The sequence below is a fragment of the Anneissia japonica genome, unplaced genomic scaffold, assembly GCF_011630105.1.
Source record: "Anneissia japonica isolate Jap-2015-1 unplaced genomic scaffold, ASM1163010v1 scaffold287818_len932483_cov186, whole genome shotgun sequence".
In the NCBI taxonomy this organism is placed as follows: domain Eukaryota; kingdom Metazoa; phylum Echinodermata; class Crinoidea; order Comatulida; family Comatulidae; genus Anneissia; species Anneissia japonica.
Genome location: NW_022703366.1, coordinates 196,863 through 222,925, shown reverse-complemented (window position 1 = coordinate 222,925; position 26,063 = coordinate 196,863). Strand labels below are relative to the sequence as shown.

At 31.1% G+C, this 26,063-nt stretch overlaps 1 protein-coding gene across 10 annotated transcripts in view; it reads left to right on the top strand.

The window, feature by feature from the left end:
• The window catches only part of LOC117104393 (prospero homeobox protein 1-like), a 63,427-nt gene extending 37,885 nt beyond the window's left edge, over window positions 1-25,542 (top strand). For 4 of the 10 annotated variants that reach the window (XM_033245221.1, XM_033245220.1, XM_033245222.1 and 1 more), the window contains 5 exons: window positions 5,826-7,267; window positions 15,916-15,942; window positions 16,884-17,070; window positions 18,343-18,648; window positions 19,254-25,542. In XM_033245221.1, the coding sequence (XP_033101112.1) occupies window positions 5,955-7,267; window positions 15,916-15,942; window positions 16,884-17,070; window positions 18,343-18,648; window positions 19,254-19,433 (2,013 nt within the window). In that variant the 5' untranslated portion in view covers window positions 5,826-5,954 and the 3' untranslated portion in view covers window positions 19,434-25,542. Of the gene's footprint in view, window positions 1-746; window positions 1,000-3,126; window positions 3,304-3,668; window positions 3,691-4,982; window positions 5,646-5,722; window positions 5,743-5,825; window positions 7,268-15,915; window positions 15,943-16,883; window positions 17,071-18,342; window positions 18,649-19,253 lie in introns of those variants that run through there. The other 6 variants (XM_033245225.1, XM_033245226.1, XM_033245228.1 and 3 more) reach the window with 6 other exon arrangements.
• The last annotated feature ends 521 nt before the right edge of the window (window positions 25,543-26,063 follow it).

The following is a 26,063-nucleotide window of genomic DNA, read 5'->3' as shown; positions in this document are numbered from 1 at the left end:
CATGTTAGCCATTCTGTATTATTTTATTAGATCTTAATTTACTGAGAATGTTTATATTCTTGATATAATTACTACCAACTGGCTTTTAATAATTATAAGATAGACTTAAATAACAATTATAATTTCATTGACTATTTAATTATCAGAATTTCTCCCACCTCTATTTTTATTTATTTTTTTAAATTGTGCTTAATAGTGATCTAAGATGGTGTCATACTCCCAGTGGTACAACACGATATTGGAAAGAGCATGTTGATCACTTTTGACACCAGAATGAGATAGGATGCTCTGGCGTTCTGTATGACTAGCTATGCTATGCAACAGGTGTTGTCGTCCGCTGTAATTATTCCAAGATCTTTCATAGCATTATATCATTATATTTTAAAGTGACCTTAAAATGTACAATTAATTTGACTCACACATGACTTAATATTCAAGGTTTCACTCCTTGTTTTGTAAAGAACACTTAGAAAAAAAATTATAGACCTTGGTGGAAACTGAAATTATACAAACAATGGGACTCATCTCAGAGAAATGGTTTTAATTAGTAACTCATTTTACAAACAACCGAATGCGGTTAATTAACGGTCTCCAATCTCTATTACCGTATAAACTTCTCCTGTACCAGTAAGAATTGACTAAGACCGTCTAAGCTTTTAAATGCAATGGTATTTAGTTAATTAGCAACCAGTAGATAAGGGGTTCACCTGTCCACAGTGTCGCAGTGATTTTCTTTCTTAACATCAATGTTGGTACTACACCTTGTTATCCTGGTAATTAACAGAAGCTAGAGTTTTTATCTCTCATTTCTCGTTATAGTGTTCAAGTTCAGTATCAATTCCTTGTGCGTGAGAAGGATTTCAGTTAATTACATCTTAATTTTGCATTTTTATTGTTCATTGTATTTACTTAATAAGTGAATAGTATATTTAGTTCATACATTAACAGGAAGTCCCCTGGAGATCATCTTTAGATGTCATTATCATTTAAAAGTAAATAGTAAGTAGTAAGTTTACTTTTGGACAAGTTTAAATATCAATATTTCGTGGTTGATATTTCAACTTTTTCATTTAACTATATCTTTATTAATAAGTCTATTATTTATGCATTGTTTTTTAAGAATGACTTAATTTGATCTTTTATGTAAATAATTACTGTTTTCTAGTTTTTTATTATTTTCTAGTATTTGCATTAATGGTGTGTTACTGTTGGAAAATTTTTTTTTACTGAGGCATAGGACTTTTTCTTGAGACTCCATTTCACGTTGTTTGTACTGAGGTTAAATAACATTTTACTGAGATTTGGTTACGAAAGTTTTAAAAGTAGAGGCACTTCTTTACGATCTTTTATTTTCTTGGGCCTGGATTTAACCATAGAACATTTTTTTCTTCTGACAACCATCACATACACATAATATCAAACTATATCTGTCTTTTTCCTATATAACTATAAAAAGTTTAATGTTACATTGTAGTTAAAGCCAGTGGTGGTCCAGAAATCCAAAAGAGTTTGCTGAGGGAGGGACTTAATTTTAAGGATAAAGGGTCCACACCACCTCAGCCCAACCATGGTCATGCCGGGGTACAAAATGTTATGACTATGACACCTCTAAATGGCACTCTCAGAATTAATATTGTATTTATCCTTTTTCTATTTTTTTCTTATTTACTGGGGGGTGGGGAGAGTAGGGCCTGGCCACTTGACACCCCCCTCCCCTTTGAATCTGGCTCTGATATCGCAACATACTAATGAACCGAACCAAAATAGCAGATAGATTTGACAGTCAAATTTTTCCCAAGATATATTTGATTGGATGTATTTTGGTTAAAGATTTACTGCCTGTGTTAAAATCTGAAAAATGCTCAAACCTTTAAATAAAACTTTAAATTAATTACTTCCAATAAGACACAAATTCAAAGAATTGTAGTTTCCACTGACTTGCCGTCTTTCTTAACAAATTTTATTTTTATTTAATTCCAGCCATTATAATTGTTCATCCAAATGGTGTTTAAGTTGCGTATATAATATTTTCTCTTTTTTTTTTTTTTTTACTGAAAGCTAATAACGTAGCATGTACTTGACAGTGATAAGCTGTGCAACAAGAGGGGCTGAACAGGGTGGGGACTGAAAATTTGGAGTTTAGCAGTGTGGGTAAGGGAAGTCCTGGTGAGGGTTCAGAGGACTAAGATCCGTGGTGCCTATAATAACTTGGCAATTTCAGAGAATTTTCTGAGATTATTTAGATCATATTTCACCCAAAAAAAATTGTAGACAAATTTAAATAACTTGCTATTTTGGTCACATGAGTCATGGCCGAAGGGAATTGGCCTGTCTGACGGGGGCTTAAGCGCACCCTCCCATTGGCGTCACCTCTGACACGTAAAGCCCCTTACATATTGATTATTATCGTTTAACTACGCAGTACAGTAAATCTTATGTTTCGGATAAACTAATATAGTGTCCTGTTAAAAATGGCTATATTATCATATTTTTTTAAAAACCTCTATTTCCATATTATTGTATATCAATAATTATTTTCCCCATTATATTCATTTTAATGTGGTAATTTAAAGTAGGACTCAGTGTTATTTATAATTCAATTTTACTGTAAGCGACCTGTAGACCACTCCTTTGCTAAGCCTGTAAAAGTAGTTTTTTTTTTTATTGTATTTGTCAATTTAAGTAGTCCTTTAAGTCCCTGTAGCCCTTTGATCTGATTGGACAATCAGGTAGAAGTATTTTCTTTGTTAATTTTTGGTTGCTAAATGAAAAAAACTTTCTACAAATATGGGCCCCTACTAATCACTTAATAATATCTGGTATCTTCTGACTTTTACAGTAAATTACACAAAGGTTAGTTGGGAACTGTTAAGTATTGAATAGTTTGTCTTATACCAGCATCAATCTGAGAGGTTTCTGTATTGCTACTTGATAAACAGAGCCATCCATGCTGAATAGAATATTCAGTTATTAACATAATGATGGTATAAAGAGAGTTTGATTGACAATTACCTCATCTCATATTTTGACCTATACAGAAGCCATATCTTCCTCTGTTTGGGATGCTCAATATCTCTGGTAATATTTGAGTCTGTGGATTTTTTTTTTTTATGTGCTCATAAGAGGTATTGAACTCAACGTGCATGTGTGTGTGTTTGAGTCAAAGTACATTTTGATCTTAACTGTACATAAGTGCCGTCCAAAGTTCAATATAAAGCTATATTGACTCGCTTGGTTTTTTGATCAAGTCAAAAGCCAAACCTTGCATTCTAAGAGTCGGTCATCAAGTATGTTATAGTCTTGGTAAGTTTCTATGCTGTTGTCTTTCTCCTGTTAATCTGTAGACTGTATACCTTATGACTCTTGGCCTTGGCTTAGTATTGTCTTTTGTATTGTAACATTCTCAATAGATCTGATTTTTTTCCTTTGAAGGTGTGTGATTTTGTTAGAATCTCGCTAAAGAAACTTTGAAAGGGTCTGTGTGTGACCTTGTTGATTTTCTCTAAGATAGGAGCCTTGATAGGGGTGTATTTAGGGTATAACGTCTTTGGACTTTGGTTTCTCTTTGTTAATATCTTTAAACCTGAGCCATTTTTTGTTCTGCTTAGCACTCCTTTTTAGTTGTTTGATAGTGCTGTACTAATATCAGTATAGTCAAGGTGTACTGAGAAATAAGGCAAAAAACTCAAGGTATTTAAATTTATACTTTTCCATTGTTCTTCCAGCAGCAAGATTAATGATAGGAAACTGTACTTTTAAGTTGTTAAGACCATGGAGGTATTAAACCTCCAAGATTTACCAAATCAAGAGTTGAAATCACTTCAATTTAAAACCCTTAATAGGATGGTCCCTTTTAAGGGAACGCCTCCTTAAAAGGGCCATTACAATTTTCTTGTCCCACCAGAGAATATCCTTTTCAACAGATCATTCCATTAAGGGACCATGTTTTTCCCTGCCCTGAGGATGGGTGCTGGAATTCAACTGTAATCCTCACACTTACACCAATACAGTACCTACAATAATTCCTCTTTAAATACCAGCTTATCACAGGCACATTGAATATTTATTTCAAAACAGTTCTACTTATTTCTTAGTAATAATATCCAAAGGAAACACAAAGATGGATAGAGTACTTTAGGAAATCCTGTTAGTATTTATTTTGTTCATCATATAACTAAGGAACGTAGATCATACCTGTTTTAATTAGTGATTAAGATTTTCGTTTTCAAATCTCTGTAATTCTGCTAATATTTTTTTTAATTTCTAGAGTGGTTTTTACTCTGTGGGGGTAAGTTTGGTCCCACAAATTTTAGTAAGGTTGGGCTTCAGTTCCACTCCACTTCCAGTTCCATAAGTATGTACTTTAGGACCAATGTACTGATTACTACCTAGTACTGTACATCATTATCAGATACTTAGCCAGGAAGCTGATTAGGCCCTGTGTGTTCCATAGGTATACTGTATGTCCCAATGACCAGTGTGATAACATGAAGTACTTTGTCGAGGCCAAAATTTATGTATACACTTGAATCACCGAAAGAAATCAGGTTTTTTTTTATATATCAAAATCATTAGCAATTTGACAGCAAACATACCCTTGATTTTTTGTCTACATTCTTACTAAATATCAATAATTGTAATCATAATGATAATTAAAAAAATTAATGATATTGATAAATAATATATATTTCTTGAAGGTTTGAGTATATCAATAACAAAATCATTAAACCTGCGGTACACCATGTGTAAAAAAAAATAACGTTTTTGAGGTAAAACCACTGGTTGGTTGGTTGTCTCTTTGTTTCTGTTAGATTGCTCTGATCATTATCAAGATAATACAGTATATTACATAATAATGATACTAATGATAATTCTGATGATATTGATAATTTTGATAAAGATGATAATAAAAATAATGATAACATTCTCCAATAACAGTAATAGCATGAATACATTTTAAAATAATTATTAATAATATTGGTTAGGTTAATGATGTAATAATGGTGATATTATCTAGAGTGTTTCTAAGGAGTGATGATTTAATTGCTGCAATTCCCCTTGGATACTTCCATGGGAATTTAGCTCTTAAATTGCATATTGTTCACCTTCAGCTATTTACATATCGCATCCAAATTAATCTTCAACTGTTGAATCATCTAAAGTGTGTTAAATGTAGCGTGCAAGTCAGATGTGGGTCTCCTGTGAACGTCACATCCCTCAGATGTATTAACACTTGTTTACATTACATGGGTTTGTCAACAGTCAGCGTATCTGATTGTTTTCTCGCTTATTAAAGATTTCTTTATTTTTGAGGAAAGTAGTCTTGTTATCCAATTACTGTGATCAATAGAATAAGAAAGGATTTTCAATCGCACCTTGGGAATGTAGGCAGCTGACTTGGATTCGTTCACAGCTATGCCTTTCAAGTGTATGCAAGCTATTGTTATACAATGTCAGAATCAATACTTTGCCAAGAGCCAGTTTGCTAGTCAGGCATCTCTTCTCACTTCTGTATCTATATAGCTGGCATGCTTTGGTTGTGATTTCATATGACTCAGTATTGTCTACCGGTGATAAAACCAGGTTTTTTTTAAAAGAGCAGACAACGCCGTTTAACTGATTGACTTTATCATATCTGCCTTAAGGTGCGTTGGATTTCTGGTTTCTAAAGGGCATTATCTGTGAACGGTGCACATAAGTACATTATCCTTATTCAGGCTTTTTTCCAAAATTGCATGGTTTGTGAGTACATCTTTAAGTTGTATTGAAGCAGTTATAATCTTTGTATATCCAAGGTTAAAGTTAGGCTGTGTGTTTTCTTTCAGAAACCAGTCGGCATAGTGTATTTTCAATCAAGCAGCACTGGCTATTGAACAACACCAGTCAAGCAGTTATATATGTTCTTTACCGTTAATTCTGTGCAATAGAAGAACCCAAGCAGACAACAAGGAAAAATGTCTGAGGTAGATGATCAAGTTATACGGCAGAAACGACGAAGAGTCGATGTGGGTGTGCCAAGGAGTATTCATTCGCAAAACAAGCTGCATTCCACCGCTATGATCATGAATGGAAATGTTTCTTTGACTTCAGCAGACACCACAGAAGTCCTACGCAAGCTATTGAAACATGGCCAGAATCCAAGTGATTTGGAACAGACATTTGCCGAGAAATCCCATGAAGGATCGTCAATTATGTCCCATCTTTTAAAAGCTAAAATGCAGGCAGCTAATCAGGGAAATCTAGATATGATGCAGCACTCGCCGTCGAGTCTACCGTCTGATATGATGCATGAGATGGATGCTAAGGAAACAGAGAGTTTACATAACAATGGACAATATAATTCAGAAAGATGCTGTAACGGCAACCAGAGTCCGGTTTATGAAAACACGCCAGATAGTGCCGAAGCCAAAAGGGCACGAGTGGAGAACATCTTGAGCACTATGCGTCAATCGCCGCTTCGCCAAATTACAGAACCATCAAACACACCTCCTCTGGAATCTCGTCGACAAAAACGTAAACAGTCTCAACCTCAGCAACAGCGAGTTCTGGACGAACGAAAACAGACGCGAAGAGAAGAAAGACGTAAGTTAAAAGATCTTTTGTATCACCTTCAACAACAGCTTGACATGCTACAAGAAAAATATTTTGACCTTTACGAAGATGACAACAGCAGCTTGTCAGACAGCTCTGATGACCTAGATGACATTCGTGAATCGCCGATTCAAGTGCCTAACCTAAGTAAAAGTTTACAAAAGTTGACAGCAGCCACACAAAAATCTGGAAAATTTACTGATGCACTAAAACAAGAACTTACTAATGTTGTATCGGCCACAGTTGATTCTGTCCTTAGTCAGTTCAAGCCGCATCCGCCATCTGTACCCGATTCCCAAAAACCTTCCAAGCGTAAGCCTGTCGGAATGTCAAGCCCAGTCAACAATAACAACAACCATTACAATGCTGATAGACCTTCCCCTCCCCTACACCAGCAAGCTCCATCTAAACCTTTACCACGTGTTCATCATGATACACTGTCAGAACAGATGGAAGCTATCCCTCTCATTGTGCCGCATCGTACTCGTGTCCGTGACACCAATGTTAGCGCGGCAGCTTCCATCCGACATCGTAACGAGTCAGAATATGAGACGCCACTACCATCCTCATTGCCAACTAGTGTAGCAATTCCAAACCCTAGCCTGAACCAGTCCATGTCAATGGTAATGATGCATGGCGCAGTACCAGAGAGCCGCGATGTACTGGAAGATATGAGGTAAGATTACACACCATTAATCTTTAATCATTTTTATTTTATATGATTTTTACAAATTTTGATATTTTTAAGATTGCATGTAACACAAAACAAATATATTACGGGATCTAATGAATTTATTAAGTGCATGTAAGACAGTTTTTTGGAAAGATACTGTACATCAGAAATTCAATGAAAAATTTAAAAGATCAAGTAAGTTATTAACTTCCAAAATTTATTTCTTTTTTTACTGATTTTTTATAGATATTTTACTTTTTAAAAAATCCTTTAATTGAATGACCAGCCAATTAAAAAAGCTATTAAAATATATAGGAACTATCATATTATTTTTGTGTTCAATAAATGGTGGGAAAATTAGCATTATAGACATTCAGAAGCTAAAAATTATATTTATAATTTTATTTTTCTAAAATTTAAATAATAAAAACTGAATTGCACATTCCTAGTTATCAAAATCCGATGAAACACAGAATGAAACAATTAAGTTTTCTTAGTTACTACAGAAAATCTATTTAAACAAGTAAATTTAGGGATCAGTGCAAAGTTTATAGGAATGTGTTTGTTAATTGCTGAGGGAAATATGTTCTGATTCTCTTTTATATATAAAAGATAATAACTTATTTAAATACAAAGTAAAGTATTTAAATATTAAAAGGTTATTGTTCAAGTCGATTAGGTGTACACTAAACTGTTTAATCAATACTGCCCTTTTGAATTGTATTATTATGTTACTTATAACGTCTACAAAAAACCATGTTACTGATATGTCTTGTTTGGTTTATCATTATTATTACTTATGAATATGAAATATATGTCCAAAAGTGTCCCAAATTTTTTTCAAATTACTATATAGTTTTCAAATGTTATCAGAATCATAAGAGTAAATTTCTTTTTGTCCAATAATATCCACAGAAAAAATGATTTGTTTTTGTTGTTCCATAGAACAATTTAATTAAATAATAATAATAATTAATAATAATAATGATAAAAATAATGTTTATATAGCACTAATATCCATTTTGAGGAAATGCTCAAGGCGCTTAAGAAAAGAAAAAAAATAGAAAAAAAGTAACCTGAAAAACAATATCCACTAAACCATAAAATATCCTTGAAAATAACCACAGAAATTTAAAAGACACCGGCACTGCATTACTACTCCATTTACCAGCACTTTGAAACACCATTTGGACTTTAAAAAGTTTAAGTTTATAATTGCTTTTCTGTAATATTCTAATTCCTAATGCTAATTCTTTCAAAACTCATATTTACATTACAATAATCATGATTTATTATTGTCTGTGACAAACCGTTATTTTAACTGACACTATACATATATTAAAATTTATTATTGTTATTAATTTTTACTGAACACAAACAATGTTTTACAACAAATAAACATTTGTTGTAGACTTTAATAATGATTTAATTTTTGGTACAATTTTACTTCTACTGTATATTATATTAAAGGTAAAAAATACTTGAACTCTTTGTTATAATAATAATATAATAACTCATTCATTAAAACTAGCATTCAAATTCCATTTATCTTTACTGTATATTATATTAAAAGAAAAAAATATATACATAGTCTTTTGTTTATAATAATAATAATAATAATAATAACTCACTGATTGAAACAAGCATTCAAATTCCATTTTACCTTTAACTTTATTTGAAAGATTATCTGTGCTTTTCAATTTTTAAAATAAATATTTGTTCAAATAATAAGTAAAATATTGATGTAATATGTAGACTATATGAGAAACAAGCAGGTTTTTTACCAGGTAGGGCTATTACTAGATTTGTGAATTCGACTTGTTCACGCGTGTTTGTCTACTAACTGAGATTAAACGAATCGATATAAGTAGGGAGTAATTATTACTAGGCAGTCAGGCATATTGTTAGGCAGAATAGCGTGCTTTGAATTACATGTTTTCTTGTCACTTGCGAGGGAGTTTAGAAAGACAGGCCTGATGTGCAAAAATATCACTTGTTGCCGCGCATCTGATATGATTCCCACACACTCATTCTTGAATCCAAGAATAATTAATACTGCTATTAATTATTCAATTTAAACTACAAATCTCCTATAGTGGTTGTAGTAATAACATTTAAACATTGTTTTCAAATGAAATATAAAACAAAATTTGTGATTGTTTTAGACTAAAAAAAAACTTTGCATTTATTTTTTGTAGCTTTAATTTTCTAAAACATTTATCTGATTAAATAAGTGAAACTGGTAAAGATCAGACTCATTAGCGTGCCAATTTAAATTTGAATTACATTAGTTCCTAACCTTATCTGATGTATGTGCTACTTAAGTGTTTACATTTATAAAGATGTCCAATTAATGATTATCTCATGTGTATTTGAAATTTACTGTACTTTTATAATGATGTTTTTTAAGACTACACTTCCTTATATTGTGGTAATCTTGTCTAATTAAATATATTACATTTATAATTTCCTGATTATTTCCCATTACTATTCATTCTCCTTTAATAAAATATAGTGTAAATAATAAATATCTAAAAATTTCCAAGAAATTGTCATGTAATTATCTTTCCTTCATTCTTTAGTTTACTTAAAATTTCGAAATTTAAAAGTACAGGAGGAAATGTAGAAGGTAACTTATTCCTCTCATAAACATTTCCATTCATTTTTTTAGTAAATAGAATGCATAGAAACCACAGTACATAGTTTGAAGGCCTGTCATTTTGTTGTAAATTCAAAACTTAATAGGACAAGAGGAAATTTAGAGGGAAATTCCTTGTTATATGTGGGACTCGGTTTTTCATACAAATTCTTTAGCAAATCTTAACAATGTACAGAAACTACAGTAATTATATATTTCTAAATATATATTTGGAAGTATCCATCAATTGATGAAATCAGGATATTGAGAAAGAAAATAAGTTATTAATGTTATAAATATGTTCTAACTTTTTGTAAGTAATAATCTTGGTTATTCAAATAAAAACTATTTCATATTGAACCAATATATTGGTGAAATTAAAAATAATAAAAAGATTGCAATTGAGTAGTCAATTCATTTGTACTTAAACTGGTATAAATACAACACATTATGAGGAACAGTATTTTGTCATACAAAATAGTAATAAACATTATTTCATCATAAAAGACCTCAATTCATTCTAAGCTTTTTTGGGTTGTGTACATGGATAAATGATATTTAAAATGAACACAATTTTACATGATATTATGCAGACCAATATCAAATGTCCTGAATTCAACCTAAATTTGATACCAGTATTTTATAGTGTGTCAGAATAAAATGGAGCGAATTGGCTTATTTGGAATGCATCCTCATTAATAAGTAGCGCGTTCAATTACCAGCATTTTACATTTCTTTAGGTATGGTATTTAGCAATTGAAGATGATACTAAATTGATATTATTTTAGCAATTTAGATGCAGGTTTTATGCCGTGTGTATTTAGAAAGCTTAAAATGTAAATGATTTGAGTGAGCGCTGAATTATTTATCCAAGATGGTAGAAATTGCTACCAGGAACTTCAACTGAATTGACTTAGTAATCTGATCATTTAACAAAACTTCTTTTTTTTAAAGTTGGCAATGCGATGGATATATTTTTTTAATCAGAAAATATTTCTCTTTTATTGTTACATTTAGTTCTTGTTATGACGACTTTTAATGCTTCACTGGAAAAAATGAGGATTTTATACTAGTCCCAATAAAATACAAAACGTATTGTTTGCATTGAAGTTAGACTAATTCAATGTGACCAAATCTCCGAAACATCGCCTAACGTGTTAACAACGCTATAAATCTTGAATACAAGGACAGTTATTAAGTAGCAGAGTTATTCATGGTTACGGTGTTCTGCTTTCAGTCCCACTATTTTAAATCTGGTTTCTACCGCCAAGAAACGGTATTAAAAAATATATATATGTCCATGGGTAAATATAGAAAAGCTTAAAAATTCAACTAAAATATTAAATTTAAAATTTAAAGATAAAACCAAAATAAATTAACAACTCAGTAGGAACAGTGATAGACAATAGATAACAGTAAAAAAAAATATTTAAAAAAAACTAAAATTAATTAAAGTAAAGTATATAGGCAAATTCTAGGTTTATTACTTGAAGATAATTCAATTAAAATATTGAATTTAAAAAAGATAAAATAAGTTAGATACAGTGTTCGAGATTAGATAACATCAAATAAAGCTAATTAAATTAATATGTTGGTTTGTAGTAAACTGTGGGTTATATTATTCTAATGCCAAGTTTGTTACAATAGAGACAATGTACCTTTTTCCTAATCCTTTCAATGTAACGTTTAAAAGCATTAGTAAACATCCTGTAAATCAGTGAGCTATTCGCCATTAGATAAGAATTAATTTTTTTGTACCATGTGATAGGATATGATCTATTAGGTATACAATACATAGATAAATACATATTGAAATGATTCATTATTTCACAACATGCTACTTGTTATAAACACCAAGGTATTTTTGAATTCCCCAGAGTTTTTAAAAATGGTATTACTATTATTAGTTAATTGTAGATATTTAAGCATATATGTTTTAGTGTCAATTAAGTTACAGTACTGTGGTTATTAAACAAATACAACATCAAAAGGTATTTACAAGTAAAACGCATCTCACAGAATCAAAAGGATAGGAAAGGCTGTAAGTGCAGTCATGCATTCCAAACTAAATGAAACAGAACGTAGAACTGTTCAGTATTGCAAAGTTACAATACAGTTGCTAATTCCACATTCAATGCCTAATGATATTTATGTTGAAATTTTTTTTCATATTTTTGGTTCATAAAATTTAATTACTATAAAAAATGCTTAACTAATTGATACTAAATATTTAATATTTATTTCTGTCTGAAGTTGTTTTTGGTAGTGGTTATTCAGTAGTACCTAACCATTTTATCCCAGTTCAAATTAAATTCAAGTATTGATTTGACACTAAATTCTATTCCTATTCCACCATTTCATTTTCTGTTTTTCCCTATCATTGCTTCCATCTCCCTCCCTGTTTATAATCCTTCCCATTCTCTATCGTTCCCATTTCATGTCCCTTGCTATCTTTCACTATCCCTAATCTTGAATCTAGAAAATGATGCTTGGAATATGTAGTGCTTCTCATCTTCTACTGCTAATTGAGATAGATTAAGTGCCTAAGCAAAGACATGTTATTGCGGACTGAACGCTCTAGATTTTAAAAGAACATCACATTCCTAAAGAGTTGTTATTTTTTTTTTTGAATACCAACAATGGAGAAAGGTTTTCATCATAAAAGGATGTATGCACAATACTGAACTTAGGAGTTCAGGGCTACCTTTTAATCTCTTTAAGAACTTACTCAAGGAAAATAGCTTCTTCTATTCTCTTCATTTTGTCCTAATTGTATTGTATCCGTTATCATATTTCTCGTTGCAATATTTCTTTTCAAATTGATATTTTGAAGGTCAAGGCTATTTCATTCTTGTATTAAGAGTTTTTTTAAAGGTATTTATGATCTTAACTACCTTGAAACCCTTAGTTAATTTTTCTTTTAAATTTTTAAACCCACATGAATACAAAAAAGTGAGGTAACAACTAAGAGAGGTGAGAACTAAGACTAAACTTAATAGCCATATTTGAACGTACTTTTGGATTAGTTCCCCCACATTCAAGATAGTCAACTTCCAAGAAGGCATTGTTAATACTAGATTGACATAATATACGACCTAATTGGCATTTCTGATGTATTTTTAGAAAGTAGTTCAGAATAGGAATATCAAAAGTAAATAAATTGTCAACCATGATTGTGTGTCTACTTTGAGTCTGACTTTTATTATTTTTGCAAGCAATCATAACATATTCTTGTTTTTCTGTCGTTGTTTTATTGAATTTTCTTTGAAGAAGGCTAAGGAGCCACTTAGATTTAGGCTTAAAAGAATGAAAAAAAGAGACAAGATAAATCAACATGTGAACATTTGCATGGTCTTAAAAGAAGAAGAAAACAGTTTAATGGTGACCGTAACAACTGCCAGGAAGAATAAACTTCTCTCTCATAAAAAGTGCTAGATGAATGTCTACTAGTATATTTTAATCAATTTTAATTAAGTCAGAATAGTAGATACAAGGAAGTAACTGTAAAGAAGTCCATCAAGGAAATCTTTATTCTGTTCTGTTTACTTACAAAGTCTCTGTTTACTTATCAAAATCATCTGAAGATTTCATGAACAATTGCTTAGAGTATCACTTTTATTTTCTTGAAATTGATAGATTAATTTGGAATTACCGGTACACATCAAATATTACACCGAATATGAATCTGTTCACTCACTGAAAATATGTTTCATTGTCTGTGTATATAAAATAACGTTTTTTAATTAAATTTATGTCTTGTTTTTATATTTACATTTTAAACATAGAAATTTAAAAACATATTGAGGCAGTACAACTAATTTTAGAAATTTGATATATCATAGGTACAGTACAATATAATATAACTCTTTATTTTGGAAAGCTCTTTCATTTCCCAAAAGTCCGGATTTGGTAAAAATATATATGCTTAATTACCATATGACATGCTAATTTTTGTTAAATAAAATAAGGAAATAAGAAAGATTATATCTTTTATCAATAATAGAAAAAAAGACTAAAAAACACATTTTCGTAAATTTTTTCAAACCTTAAAAATCGCAAAGGTCAAGCTAATGATGTCATCACAACTTAAACTGCAGAGTTCACAGTGCAACAACACTACATGCTACCTGCATGAAAGTCTGAAGGAAAATTATAATAAAACACTAGAAATTGTAGTGTTCCATATTTTGCAACCTCAAAACACAAATTGCAATTAACACCTTTTTCTATACCTTTGCTGTTGCTTGTTTGAAAACGATTGATCGGTATGTCTCTTTGATAACAAAAACAAGGTTATTAGGATTGATATGTTTGACCTTTCCAGCTTTTAGGATTTTCAAGCCTCTTATTTGTAAAATTCCTTAAAATTACAATTTTAGTACTTTCTGGCTTATAAAACCATCCAACCCATAAAACAGTCAATAAAACACAGATATTCTGCAAAAATAGATTTATTCAGCATGTAATATGATTTTAGATATACTGTAAATAAAGCATCATAGTTATTATTATATTTATTATTATTATTATAATTATTATTCATATAATATTGTTATTAATATTGTACTATTATGCTTTGAATTCTGACCCACCAAATGTCTTTATCAAATTATAATTATAGTTATTCTATATGAGAGAAATTTAAAGTTTAAGCATTTTAAGATACTACCTGGCTAAACTGAAACTATAAAAATCATACGATATGCAGCGTAAATTAATAATTACCCTACACAGGTTGTAAAATTGCTAATCTTGATTTATTGTTTATCAGAGACAATATCTCTTTCTCAGAACATGCATTTTCATGTCTGAAAAAAAAATTTATGAACAGCTGCGAAGAATTATAAGTAATGGAATTGTTTCCCTTTTTGAATATCATATTTGTAGTCAGATGATGATTGGCTACAGGTGGTGGCGTGCAAGGCATTGCAATAGGTTGAAGGTTACGAATCCTTCACTTGATTTCCCGATTATCCTTAATTTTAACTGCCAGAGTATTTATGCTCAAAATTCCTAGCATACAGCATCAGTAGCCAATCAGATGCCCTCGGAATATGATGGAAATATGTATGTGGTGACATCGTATCGTATTGGAACTCGTTGACATTGTAAATTATAATCTCATTTGTTATTAAGAGTCCATCATTAATTGATGATAATGGCTGGATTTTGATGTTTTTAAGTTTTCTATGGAAACGATTTTAATTGTATGAGAATATAACAAGTTTTATATAAATAGTAATTTAATCCATTTGTGTTTTTTGGGCTTTTAGATAAATAAACACCAATGGAAAGAAATATATATTGTCTGTTATGAAAGGCCATTATAAACACTATATTGCACATTTAAAAAGATTAAATAAGTTATAAAATGATCAAAACATATCAATTTTCCCTGCCTTTTTAGGATAAAATATAAATGAATTACAAGCTAATGGTCTCTGGACAGAAATTTATAGGAATGATAGTTTGTCACTGTTAATTGACTACAACATTTTTTTTGTCTAATTTACGATTGAAAGCTAGTATTATAACTTACTTTTAAAATTATATAATAGATTAAAGCAATTTTATGTTGATTTTATTATTCTAAGGTCTGCAAGAATCTATATCTGTATAATTATATAATTTATAGATAAGCATTTTTTATTCCCATGATGTATCAAGGGTAGGGGAGTCAGGATAGGAAGTAACAATTATAACAATGAAGGCCTATGGAGGAGTATGTAACACACAGATGTGAAATAAATTCAGTTTGTTCACAAAGTGGAATTAATTAGGCCTATATTTAAAAATTTAATTAGGTTGACTTTGATTATTTTTGCATAAACATTAAAGCAGTGTCTGGGTTTTCAAATGTATTAAATTTACAAATGTAAAAGTCAATATTTTAAATTCTGATAAACATATTTTAAAGACATGAAAATATTGTACAGAAATTATGCATTTTTTTTTATCATATACTCTATATTGTATTTTTTTTTTTTCTTTTTCAATTGCTAACCTTCTTCAGATATACCTCTGCACATTTTTTCCGACCGTAAGTAACTTGATGACTTCATACTATCGTGGCAACAGCTGGTGGAATGGAGGGATTTTTTAAAATTTTGATGTTGTATTTTTGTAATCATTTGCTTGCGGTATTTATGTGTTATGTGACCATGTTGAAATGCAGTTTTGTGGGAATTTCTTTGGCTCAAATTACTGATAGGTTTTTACCAAAATTTGAAACTTAATTTTTTGTGATAAATTAAGTTTACATACAAAATCTTTTGATTTAAATAATTAGTTTTTCTTTATAAAAGGGTTTTGAAAGTTGTGTGGTGTTTAATAATATACTTATACTTAATTTTGCATGTATTTTTTTTTTTTATTTCTTAAATCAGTTTACAATATTTGCCTTTCAATTGTTATTCAGTTTATAAGGCAGGTTCCATATCTTTGGTCTAACCATCAAATGTAATTACAGCAAGGATGATATTTGATGAGACAAAAATATATATTTTTTTCATTTGTTTGTGGAAATTGGAGCTTGCATGGAAGGTTTTGAACAATGTGGTATTTGCATAGAATGGATATTGCTTAATTAAATGTCTTATGTGCATTGCTGTAAATATTTAATATGGTGTTATATTGTTTGCTATATATATTTTGAAAATTACATCAAGTTGTATATTTATATAAAATATATACATATATGTTTTATACAGATACATATTCCATATTTTGGTTGTACGTGTATACATCACACTTTGGTTCTTATTATTATTCCCTGTTTATTTGAATATTATGTTATTAATGCCAAATGTGAATGATATTTTACATGTCTATGTAATTATTATTGTAATAGTTTTGCAATAGTTATGCACTGCATACTACCAATAATATCTTAATGATATGTAAAAATCATGAATCATTTATTTATTATTATTTGTGCTTTATTTAGATTGTTATTTTTAAATTGTCATTTTCTGTTTATAGGTTCTCCAGTAGTCCACTGATGTCACACCATGCGGCCAGCATGGTACAGCATGGGGAGCCTGGTAGCGCTGATACCCCCCACTATGAGGGTCTCACAGTACCAATGGTCAAGACAGATTTGGGCGATTCCGGTTATTACCATGACGGATCCACGGACCTCTCCATCTACAACGCCGCTAATGGAACAATATCCTTTTTTTATGTTGCTTAAATTTCCTTTATAATTTTTTTAATATTTTTTTTTTTTTTTTACATTTGAATATTCAACTACTGTTTACTGTATTTCAGTTTTCAGTAAAAACATATAGATTAAAATTGATTATTAATCATATTTTTCCCTAAATTTTTAATATTTTTAATTTAAAGCATCTCACTTTAAATATGGTTGCCAGGAAGTTGGAATGTATTATTGAGAATTTGACCGTCTCCGATTAAACAGTCAGTAAGTTGCCGTGAATGGAGCCTTGTGTCTCCCAGGACAGACTTCCATTAAAAGGTTCTTTTGGTACGGTTCTGCATCATGTCCATTTAATCCTAAAACCTTCTGTTAAATCTATCATATCTTAGAAATCATTGGTCACGTTCTATCGACAACCGTGATATGTGTTCATCTGACACGTTTTAACTTCAAATAAAGCAACCTACTTGCTAAGCAACTCACCATAACCAACAATATTTATTATTATAGCAATACTCACGTAAGAAAAATATGTTTATTAGGTTTAAAGTGGATTTTTACAGCAGTTCATTAAATGACTTCTATTGCATAACTGATGTTAGTTCCAAAAGGTCCACTGAATAATCTCAGATAAGATAATATAATACATACTCCAAGTATCGAAATGCATGCCAACGTGTCAGTCACGTTCTGTCAACATTGCCTTTTGGGGTATAGTCCTGACACGATGGTGTGCATTTGCATTTGCATACTTGGCCTCACAATATGAGCCATCATCAAAGATTTTATAATAACAAGATAGCGTTCTCCACGTTTTACGTGTAACAAATAGAAGCGTCCAATTCATGCAGAAAACAATAGAAAGTAATTATAATTAAAAGAGGGGTGTGCTAGTTGTTACTATGGCGGTGGTTCCAGTATTTTCCGAGATCATAGATGTCAAAGTTCAAAAGTAATTGTAATTGCAAGAGGGTGACCTACACTGCGTTATTACAGAATTTGCACAGATAAAATCGCGGAGAATGCTATCTTGTTATTTTAAGATTTTTGCCATCATGAACACTTGAAAAGAATAGACATAGAGGACCAGGATACTTTTTGCGATATTTTATAGTAATTTTAATTTTCTTCTGTGATAAATATCAGGTTATTTTATATTGCAAATGTGTTTATATATGATTTCTCTTTGTATATAATATATATATATATATAAATACTGTAGCTGTTATGGTAAATTGATTATGATTAATCTCTAAGTTGTATTCCTTAACCTATGTGTACTCGCTAACATCAACGTTGACACCATCCCATTTGAAGAAAGCCAAATTGATGTTCTTCTATACCCGCTACCCAAGCTCGTCAATCCTTAAACAACATTTCCCAGATGTCAAGTTTAACCGCCACAACACATCCCAAATCATTAAATGGTTCAGCAATTTCCGAGAATTCTATTACATTCAGATGGAGAAGTTTTCACGTCAGTATCTCAGCGAAGGAATGGAGAGTAGCGATCAGATCCGAATGACAAACGACTCTGAAATTTTCCGATCTCTCAATCTTCACTACAATAAGAGCAACGATTTTCAGGTATTTAGATGTAGTAATGTTTTAATTCAATTCCAGGTGACATTTATTTGCTTCTGTTTCAAATTCAATCAAAAAAAGAAAATACAGATTCAGTAATAGTGAAGGGGAAATGGAAGAAGGCACAGACCCAGGAAGATAAGAATCAAGGAACTTTTGGTTCATTTCTAGATTTTAGATTGTTTTTAAATGGTGAATTTCCCTCCCCCTCCCTCTTATTAATTTCAAATCTGTTGTAATTGTATTATTCATGCTAATAACAATGACTAATAAATGTTACAGTATATATGGGGAAACAAAATAGAAACAGAATACATAAGGTTATCATATAAGTCTATATCAATTTCTACTAATAAAACCACCAATAGACTTTAATTAAGACAGAGACAAATCCTCTCGAAGATGAAATAATTATTATTTTTCAGATTGTAAGAAATTTCCATTGCTGTTCCTGATGAGAATTTAAAGATCAAAATTTATTGAATCTTAAAACTTTATTTGAACGTTCTGCTGTTTCATTGATGCTATTTAAGTTTATGTTTATTTATTTTGGTTTATGATAACAATAAATCGCATGTATTATTATTATTGTGATTTATTTCTTGCAGGTTCCTGAAAGCTTCTTGTCAGTCGCTCAAGCCACCTTGGTAGAGTTCTTCAACGCAATTAAAGCCAATAAAGACGCAGAGCCCTCGTGGAAGAAAAACATCTACAAGGTGATCAGTAAGCTTGATGAACCTTTGCCTGAGTTTTTCAAATCAGCCAACTGTTTAGATGAGCTCGAATAGAAGCTGTGATTCAGTGCAATCGAAACCTTACTTCTTGCTTAGACGTGCTGGATTTTCAAAAAAACTATCATCCTGACTTGGCTTGACTGTGATTAGTCAGTTGGCGTTAATAATATTTACTGTACATGCATACGGTTGATTGTTTTTTTCTTGTTTTTACTGCATTGCAATATGATAGAGAATGAAAGGTTAAACCATAAGATTTTTGCCTTTGTCTCTTTTATTAAATTATCTGCAGAACTGCATCAAAAGGCAACTGAGATTGATTAAGTCTTTCCATTTAGTAAATATTGATAATAATTATATATTTGAACAAATTAGTAAAACTACTTCTTCCATATAATATCAAGTGCCTAATTATTTAATGTTTGTACTTCTACAAAAATATTTCACCCTGTGATTTTTATATGTCTACAGCATTGTGCCTCTTTTGTATATATTCAAATTAACAGTATGTTGTCGGGTGCGCAATTTTGTTCAACTCAAGATAGATCATGTAATAATGATAAACGTTGACCTCTGTGCCTTATACAATAATATTGGATTGGAGAACTTGGATTTAAGATATGCCTATCCTACCTCAGGAACTGTAAAACTCTGTAATCCAGTATGGAAAACGTTATTAGCAAGGATGCATGCTGCAATGGTATGACCACCCACCACAATATGAGTCGTGTTGCACCACAGATCAAACATGTGACATTGTAACAATAACTTAATACATAATACAACATATATTTTGCAATTAAATAATAATTGTTGATACCATATCTATAAGTGGAAATAATGGCCTTTAAAATGGTATGAAAATTAAATTTGCAAGAAACATCTTCATCGAGTACAACATGCTTCATAGAGTAATCACTTAAAATCTTGTTTATATATCAACAAAGCTATTGTACATAAATATAAAAGTTAAACTATTGTAAATTACTAAAAACCCAATTTTTGCAAAAATTCAGGTTCCAAGAGTTACCTCAAATTCGAATCAAGTTGCAACAGATGCAACAAAACTTGTTTTGTGGTGGAGGTTCACATCTATATACTTTATATGATTGAAGCAGTGTTTTTTTTTCTGGATTTACATTTATAATCTTTACCATTCTGCCCATTATCATTCTAATGAATGATTTAAGAAAGATTAAACTTTTCAAAATGAACTTCCTGTTCTAAGTAAACAACCTCTTCAAATCTCTGATTTTTGTTATAGCACATTTACACGAGGGTAATAAATCTAGCAAAGCTAATAATTTGTAATCCTCAATGTTCTATTACCAAGTATCCTTTAGGTTGAGTTGAGTAGTTTTTAGTGGTGAGAAAATTCAGACTTTTTTAGGATTGAACCTTTGACCTTGAGATTTGAGGATGAGCACCTCACCCTCCAAAGCACAGCTTAATTCCATGTTATTATGCTCTGTTCTTAGTAATCTCATACTTATCTTTTAAGACTATATTACGATCGTCTAATATAAATTGAAATTTGGAGTGTAAGCAAGAAGTTCTTTATATCCAATACTTGAAGAACGCAGTATTATTGTACATATTTATGTAATTATATTTGTCTCTTTATTAATTTTTTTTTTTACATTTTTTTTTCATTAGAAATAGTTTTTCTCAGATGCATATGTATTACTTTGAATATTTAAAATTGATTACAATTTGGGACCCGGTTGGTGGTATGTGCAAAACAGATTACAATTAGTTTTGTTTATAATTATATAATTTAAGATTATTAAAAATTATTAAGATATCCATAAGCATTTATCTAACATTAATTTATTTCGAAAAATGTATGTATAGAATTGAAAGTATTTTGTAAATAGTAACAAATAATGCGATCTTCCATTAGCATACTAGAACAGAAATTGCTGCCTTGTGTCAATTTATTTTGTTTTAGAACTAGTAAACGTGTAAACAGATAATTATAATTTGTGCATGTTTTGTAGTACTGTATTTCCTAATTTGGCGCTCTTTTACTTTTTAAAGACAATTGCAAGTAAATATTTATTGATTTTTACTTTATCTTAGAATATTGCAGCAGTTATGAATGTAATATTTAATTGGTTGAATTGCCAGATGAAAGTTGATTGGAAAAAACTTTGTAACAGAAATTATTACGTAGATTTGTGAGATTTGAAGCGATGTATGGAACTACATTTTATAGACTACCTAGAAGTAATTATAATTAAACATATTTATATAAAGAAAAACAACTCATTTAGTATTGCATTTGTGAATACTTCACATATACATGTGCAAATTGTTTGTGTGCATAAGATTTTGATTTGAAAATAATGCATGAAAAAATAACATTATGTTGTTAAATTGTTGTTCATGTAAAATTATTGAATTTTAAACATCTTTTCCCTTGTGTTCAGATTTTTTATGGATCACTTAAAAATACAGAACTCAATATTTTTATGAATTTATAAACTTTTACAGCAAGAAAAGTTATTGTTATGTTTTTTAAGTTGTGGAATTCTAATTGTCTTTAAATCCTTCAAATTTTGCATTATTATTTTATAGCAATTAGTCTAATGAATATTCATGATTAAAATCCTGTGTGGTATTGACTTCGTAGACATATGACATTTCAGTTATGAATTGTTTATAATTAAATCACACTCATATCAGTGCCTTATCAATATCTAATACATTTCTGATTTAATTAATTTTTTATTAATTAAATGTGAATAGCCTCCATGAGAGTAACGTTTCAACATTTATTTAAATATTTGATGAATATTCATAAGTTGATCATTATCATTCCTTTTGTGTCTTATACAGTAAGGAGATAGTGCATTGATTACTACAGTTTTATATACTGTACAATGTTTAAAAATATTTTTTCTACACATTGCCACTCTTATATAAATATCTGTTCTTTATTATACTGTTGACATTTGTACATATATTCATCTATTCCTCCTTAAGAATCTTATTTCCTTTTTAAGTTTATTTCAAGTGTTGTATCCTGTTGTTAATTTTTATTGGCTCCATCAGCATTATCCATTATTATTTTATTTTTGTTGTATTTTTATTGATGTATTCCTATTATATTATTATTTCAATTAGTCCAAGTTAATAAGTTGGTTCTCTGAGAGATCTCAATTGTGTTTTTGTTGCCAAATTTCTAGCAAAGCTGTCATACCTTTTTTTTTTTGTAAAATTAGTGCATAAGTACATGCATAGCCTTCATGTGTAGCCATGGGCTAGTACTCATGCAAATATAGCAACTATGGGCTAGCATCCATGCATGAGTGACCATGGACTAGCACCCATGTATTGTAACTCATGCATTAGTAATCATGCACTAGTAACAAATAATAAAATATATGTGCTCACTATAGCATCCTATAAACTTATCTCAGAAGTCTGTACCATTACATTAGTTACCATGGGCTGGTAATCATGCTTAAGTGACCTGAGTTCAGCAGTGACGTATCTATGGGGAATGGGCTGCGTTCACCACCACACCCCCCCCCCCCCAGAAAAGGAAAAAAAAGCTTGTCCTTCCACAATGGAAATTTGCTGAACAACAAATTATGCTCAAGTAGTTAAAAATTACATCATATCACCTTATTTTGCAGCTAAATCCTCCAAACTTGATTATCGATCATCTTACTTAACCTTCGCACCTCCCCCATCAGCCCCGGCCCCATGTCAAAACTTATAGATATGCCACTGGTGTCCAGTACTCATGTATGATGTACTCATGTATTAATAACCATGCATTAGTATGATTGCACTACTTCTGATGCATATACAGTAGTACTAACCTGTTAGTAACCAACAACTAGTAGTACTGCAGCACAAGTATTATCATGAGATACTCGTGAGTGTGTGACTATAAGCCAGTACTATTCATGCATTAGTAACCTTTGGCTAGTACCTATGCATAAAGTGGTTTAAATAAAATCGCTACAGGCAATCACTAACAACTGTCTGTGACGCTGATTGGCCAGTCGAATTGGGAAGCCTTCACAATTGTGTTGGGGAAGGCACTGAAACGACAATGTAGCGATTTTATGGAAACCAGTCTGGCAGCCATCACCTATTAAACAAATGTTAGTTACTGTGGGCTAGCACCCATGCACTGGTTTGTAGCCATGGGCTAGTAGGCATGTACTAATATATTTGTGCAACTGTGATGTTATATTGTGTGTTGAATATTATTAGATTTTCTCTAATGCTTTAATTTTCATCCAGTACTTTTTGTCCAAGTGCAATTCAAACGGACCACCATCAAGCTGTTGAGAAATTATATGAACACATAATAATTATATATACTTTCATATACATACACATACGATATAATATGTAGGCAATTTATGTATATGGTCATTTAACTGTTCCCTGGTATAACATATATAAATCATATGTATGTATGTATTTGCAAATGACAGTGGTTATATTGTATATGCATGTGCACAACTCATGATGCATATGAGTGCGTGGAAGTATATTTTGTGTAAATAATTTAAGTTCATCAGGAATTTATTTTGAGATATCGTCTTCCAGGTTATTTTTAAGTTCAATTATGATGCGTTCAAATTAAAGACTAAACGAATAATGACGTATGTAATGATAATCATCTGCTAAATCTTCCACCTTTTTTTAATGAACTGTCAGAACACTCGAGTCGAGTTCCAAATTGCTCGACTTAGATTTATTTCTTCCATAATCCGAGGTAATGGAAATTGCTGTTAAAGCGTGTACAATAAGTGTAGGTTCTTAAGTGAATGCCATTAATAACAAGTAGCGCGAGCCGTATCGTTCTGACGCTTGTACTTTACGTGGCGTCTGCCTAATCATCTCGAAAATCCAATGAGCCGGTGGCCCTGCAAAATCTTTTTATACAGAGAGATTCTGTTTCACAGTTAACTATGCGGTTTCTACACCTAGTCGTCAAATAATAACAATTGCAACAGGAAGGTTTTTGCAATCTTACGATGAAAAATTTTAGTGCGGTTACGTCATACATTTTATATTTCTTTTAGCTAATCCCCTTTCATCAGTCGTTTCTCATTTTTAGGAGTTAATCGTATTCGTAAAATAGAAAAACGGATATAACTACTCTCACATATTTACCACCTGACTCCTCGTAAATTCGAAAAATCAGAAATTAAAAGCACTCGGCACCAGGGTACTGACTATGACTATATCGTCTGCACTGCGCACTCAGTGGGCCATCCTACGATTCCACTATAAGGTGTGGCATCTTAATCAGCGTAAATGTGCGTACAATTCCGTATTTGAGCCTAATAATAACACGTCCTGATTGGTCATTTGACAATCTGGGCCATTAGGTACGTATAACAAACATGTCGTATTCGTTTAATCGTTTTCGTAAACGTTCCGAAAAATTCCTCTTATAATAATAGAAGAGTTTCTTTAGAACAGCGCTTCGTAAAATGTCTACCATATAACATTTTTATTATCATTTACCATATCTCTTGATTTTTGTTAATGAAACAATCTCGAATTCGTGCCTTATCAATGTGTCTCTCTATATACTTTATTGTTCAAATTCATGACTTAATTACTTCACATTAATTATCTCCTGTGTTATACTCAATATTTTACGCAAGACGTGATGAATGCCTTAAATTAGATTACTGTACACAGAAACTCGCTAGTTATTCCTAACGAGAGTTGATGACATTGTTTCCAATATGGTCACGTTTGATTTTTAGCACTGTCCTTCATCAGCATTCGTTGAATCGTATTTTTTCTAATTTTTCATAATATCAAGAAGATGAATGTCTTTCCATATGCGAAAGTGATCAGTGTAGTAATAAAAGGTGTCAAGAGTTGTCGCTTGTAAATTAACTCTACTTTAAGCGTAAGTAGCGATTTTAACTACACATATATGCAAATGCATAATATAGGCCTAGGGCCTAGTTACACCCGACTCGCTAGTGTGTAATTTCGTCTTAGTAGTTATAATTCAGTTATTTTAATCTTTAATTATGTTATTTGGCTTTGTATGAGTTAGGTAAAGTTTATAGGTACGTCTAAATTCAACTGAAATTTGTTTACTATTATTATTATTTGCATTTGGGGATGAGCTGTTGTCACGATTGAATAAATGTTATAAGACATAATATTTTTCATTGCATCTTTGCCTCGTATACTGTATCTATATTGAATATATTGTTGTTATTATCACTATGCCTATATCATCATATTATCATCAAAACCACAGCGCAAACGTAACGTACGTGCGTTTGTAGGACAACAAGCCCTGTTCTGATTCGTCAGTTGTGAAGTTTGATTTACGCTCCGTAAAAGAAAAGAAGTGATGCATTTTCTAGCAAAATAAGGCATGTGAATTACATGTGAACTTTTGTCTCTTCTTAAGGAGAAGAAACATACGGTTGTCTTGTCTTGTTCGGAAACCACCAACTCACCTCATCGTTTCTTTACTTTATAGCCTACTGCCATGAGGGCTGGAAACCTGTGGGTGTGAGTCAAACATTTTTAGGTGACTTGGTTTAAAGTTGAGGTACTTGTTTTAGAAGGACAAACAAATCTTCTATACTTCAAAACAACATAATTACAAGTTAACTGCATTCGTTCACCTCATTGTGGCTATAGTTTATACGTGTTCTCATGCAGTAGTACATA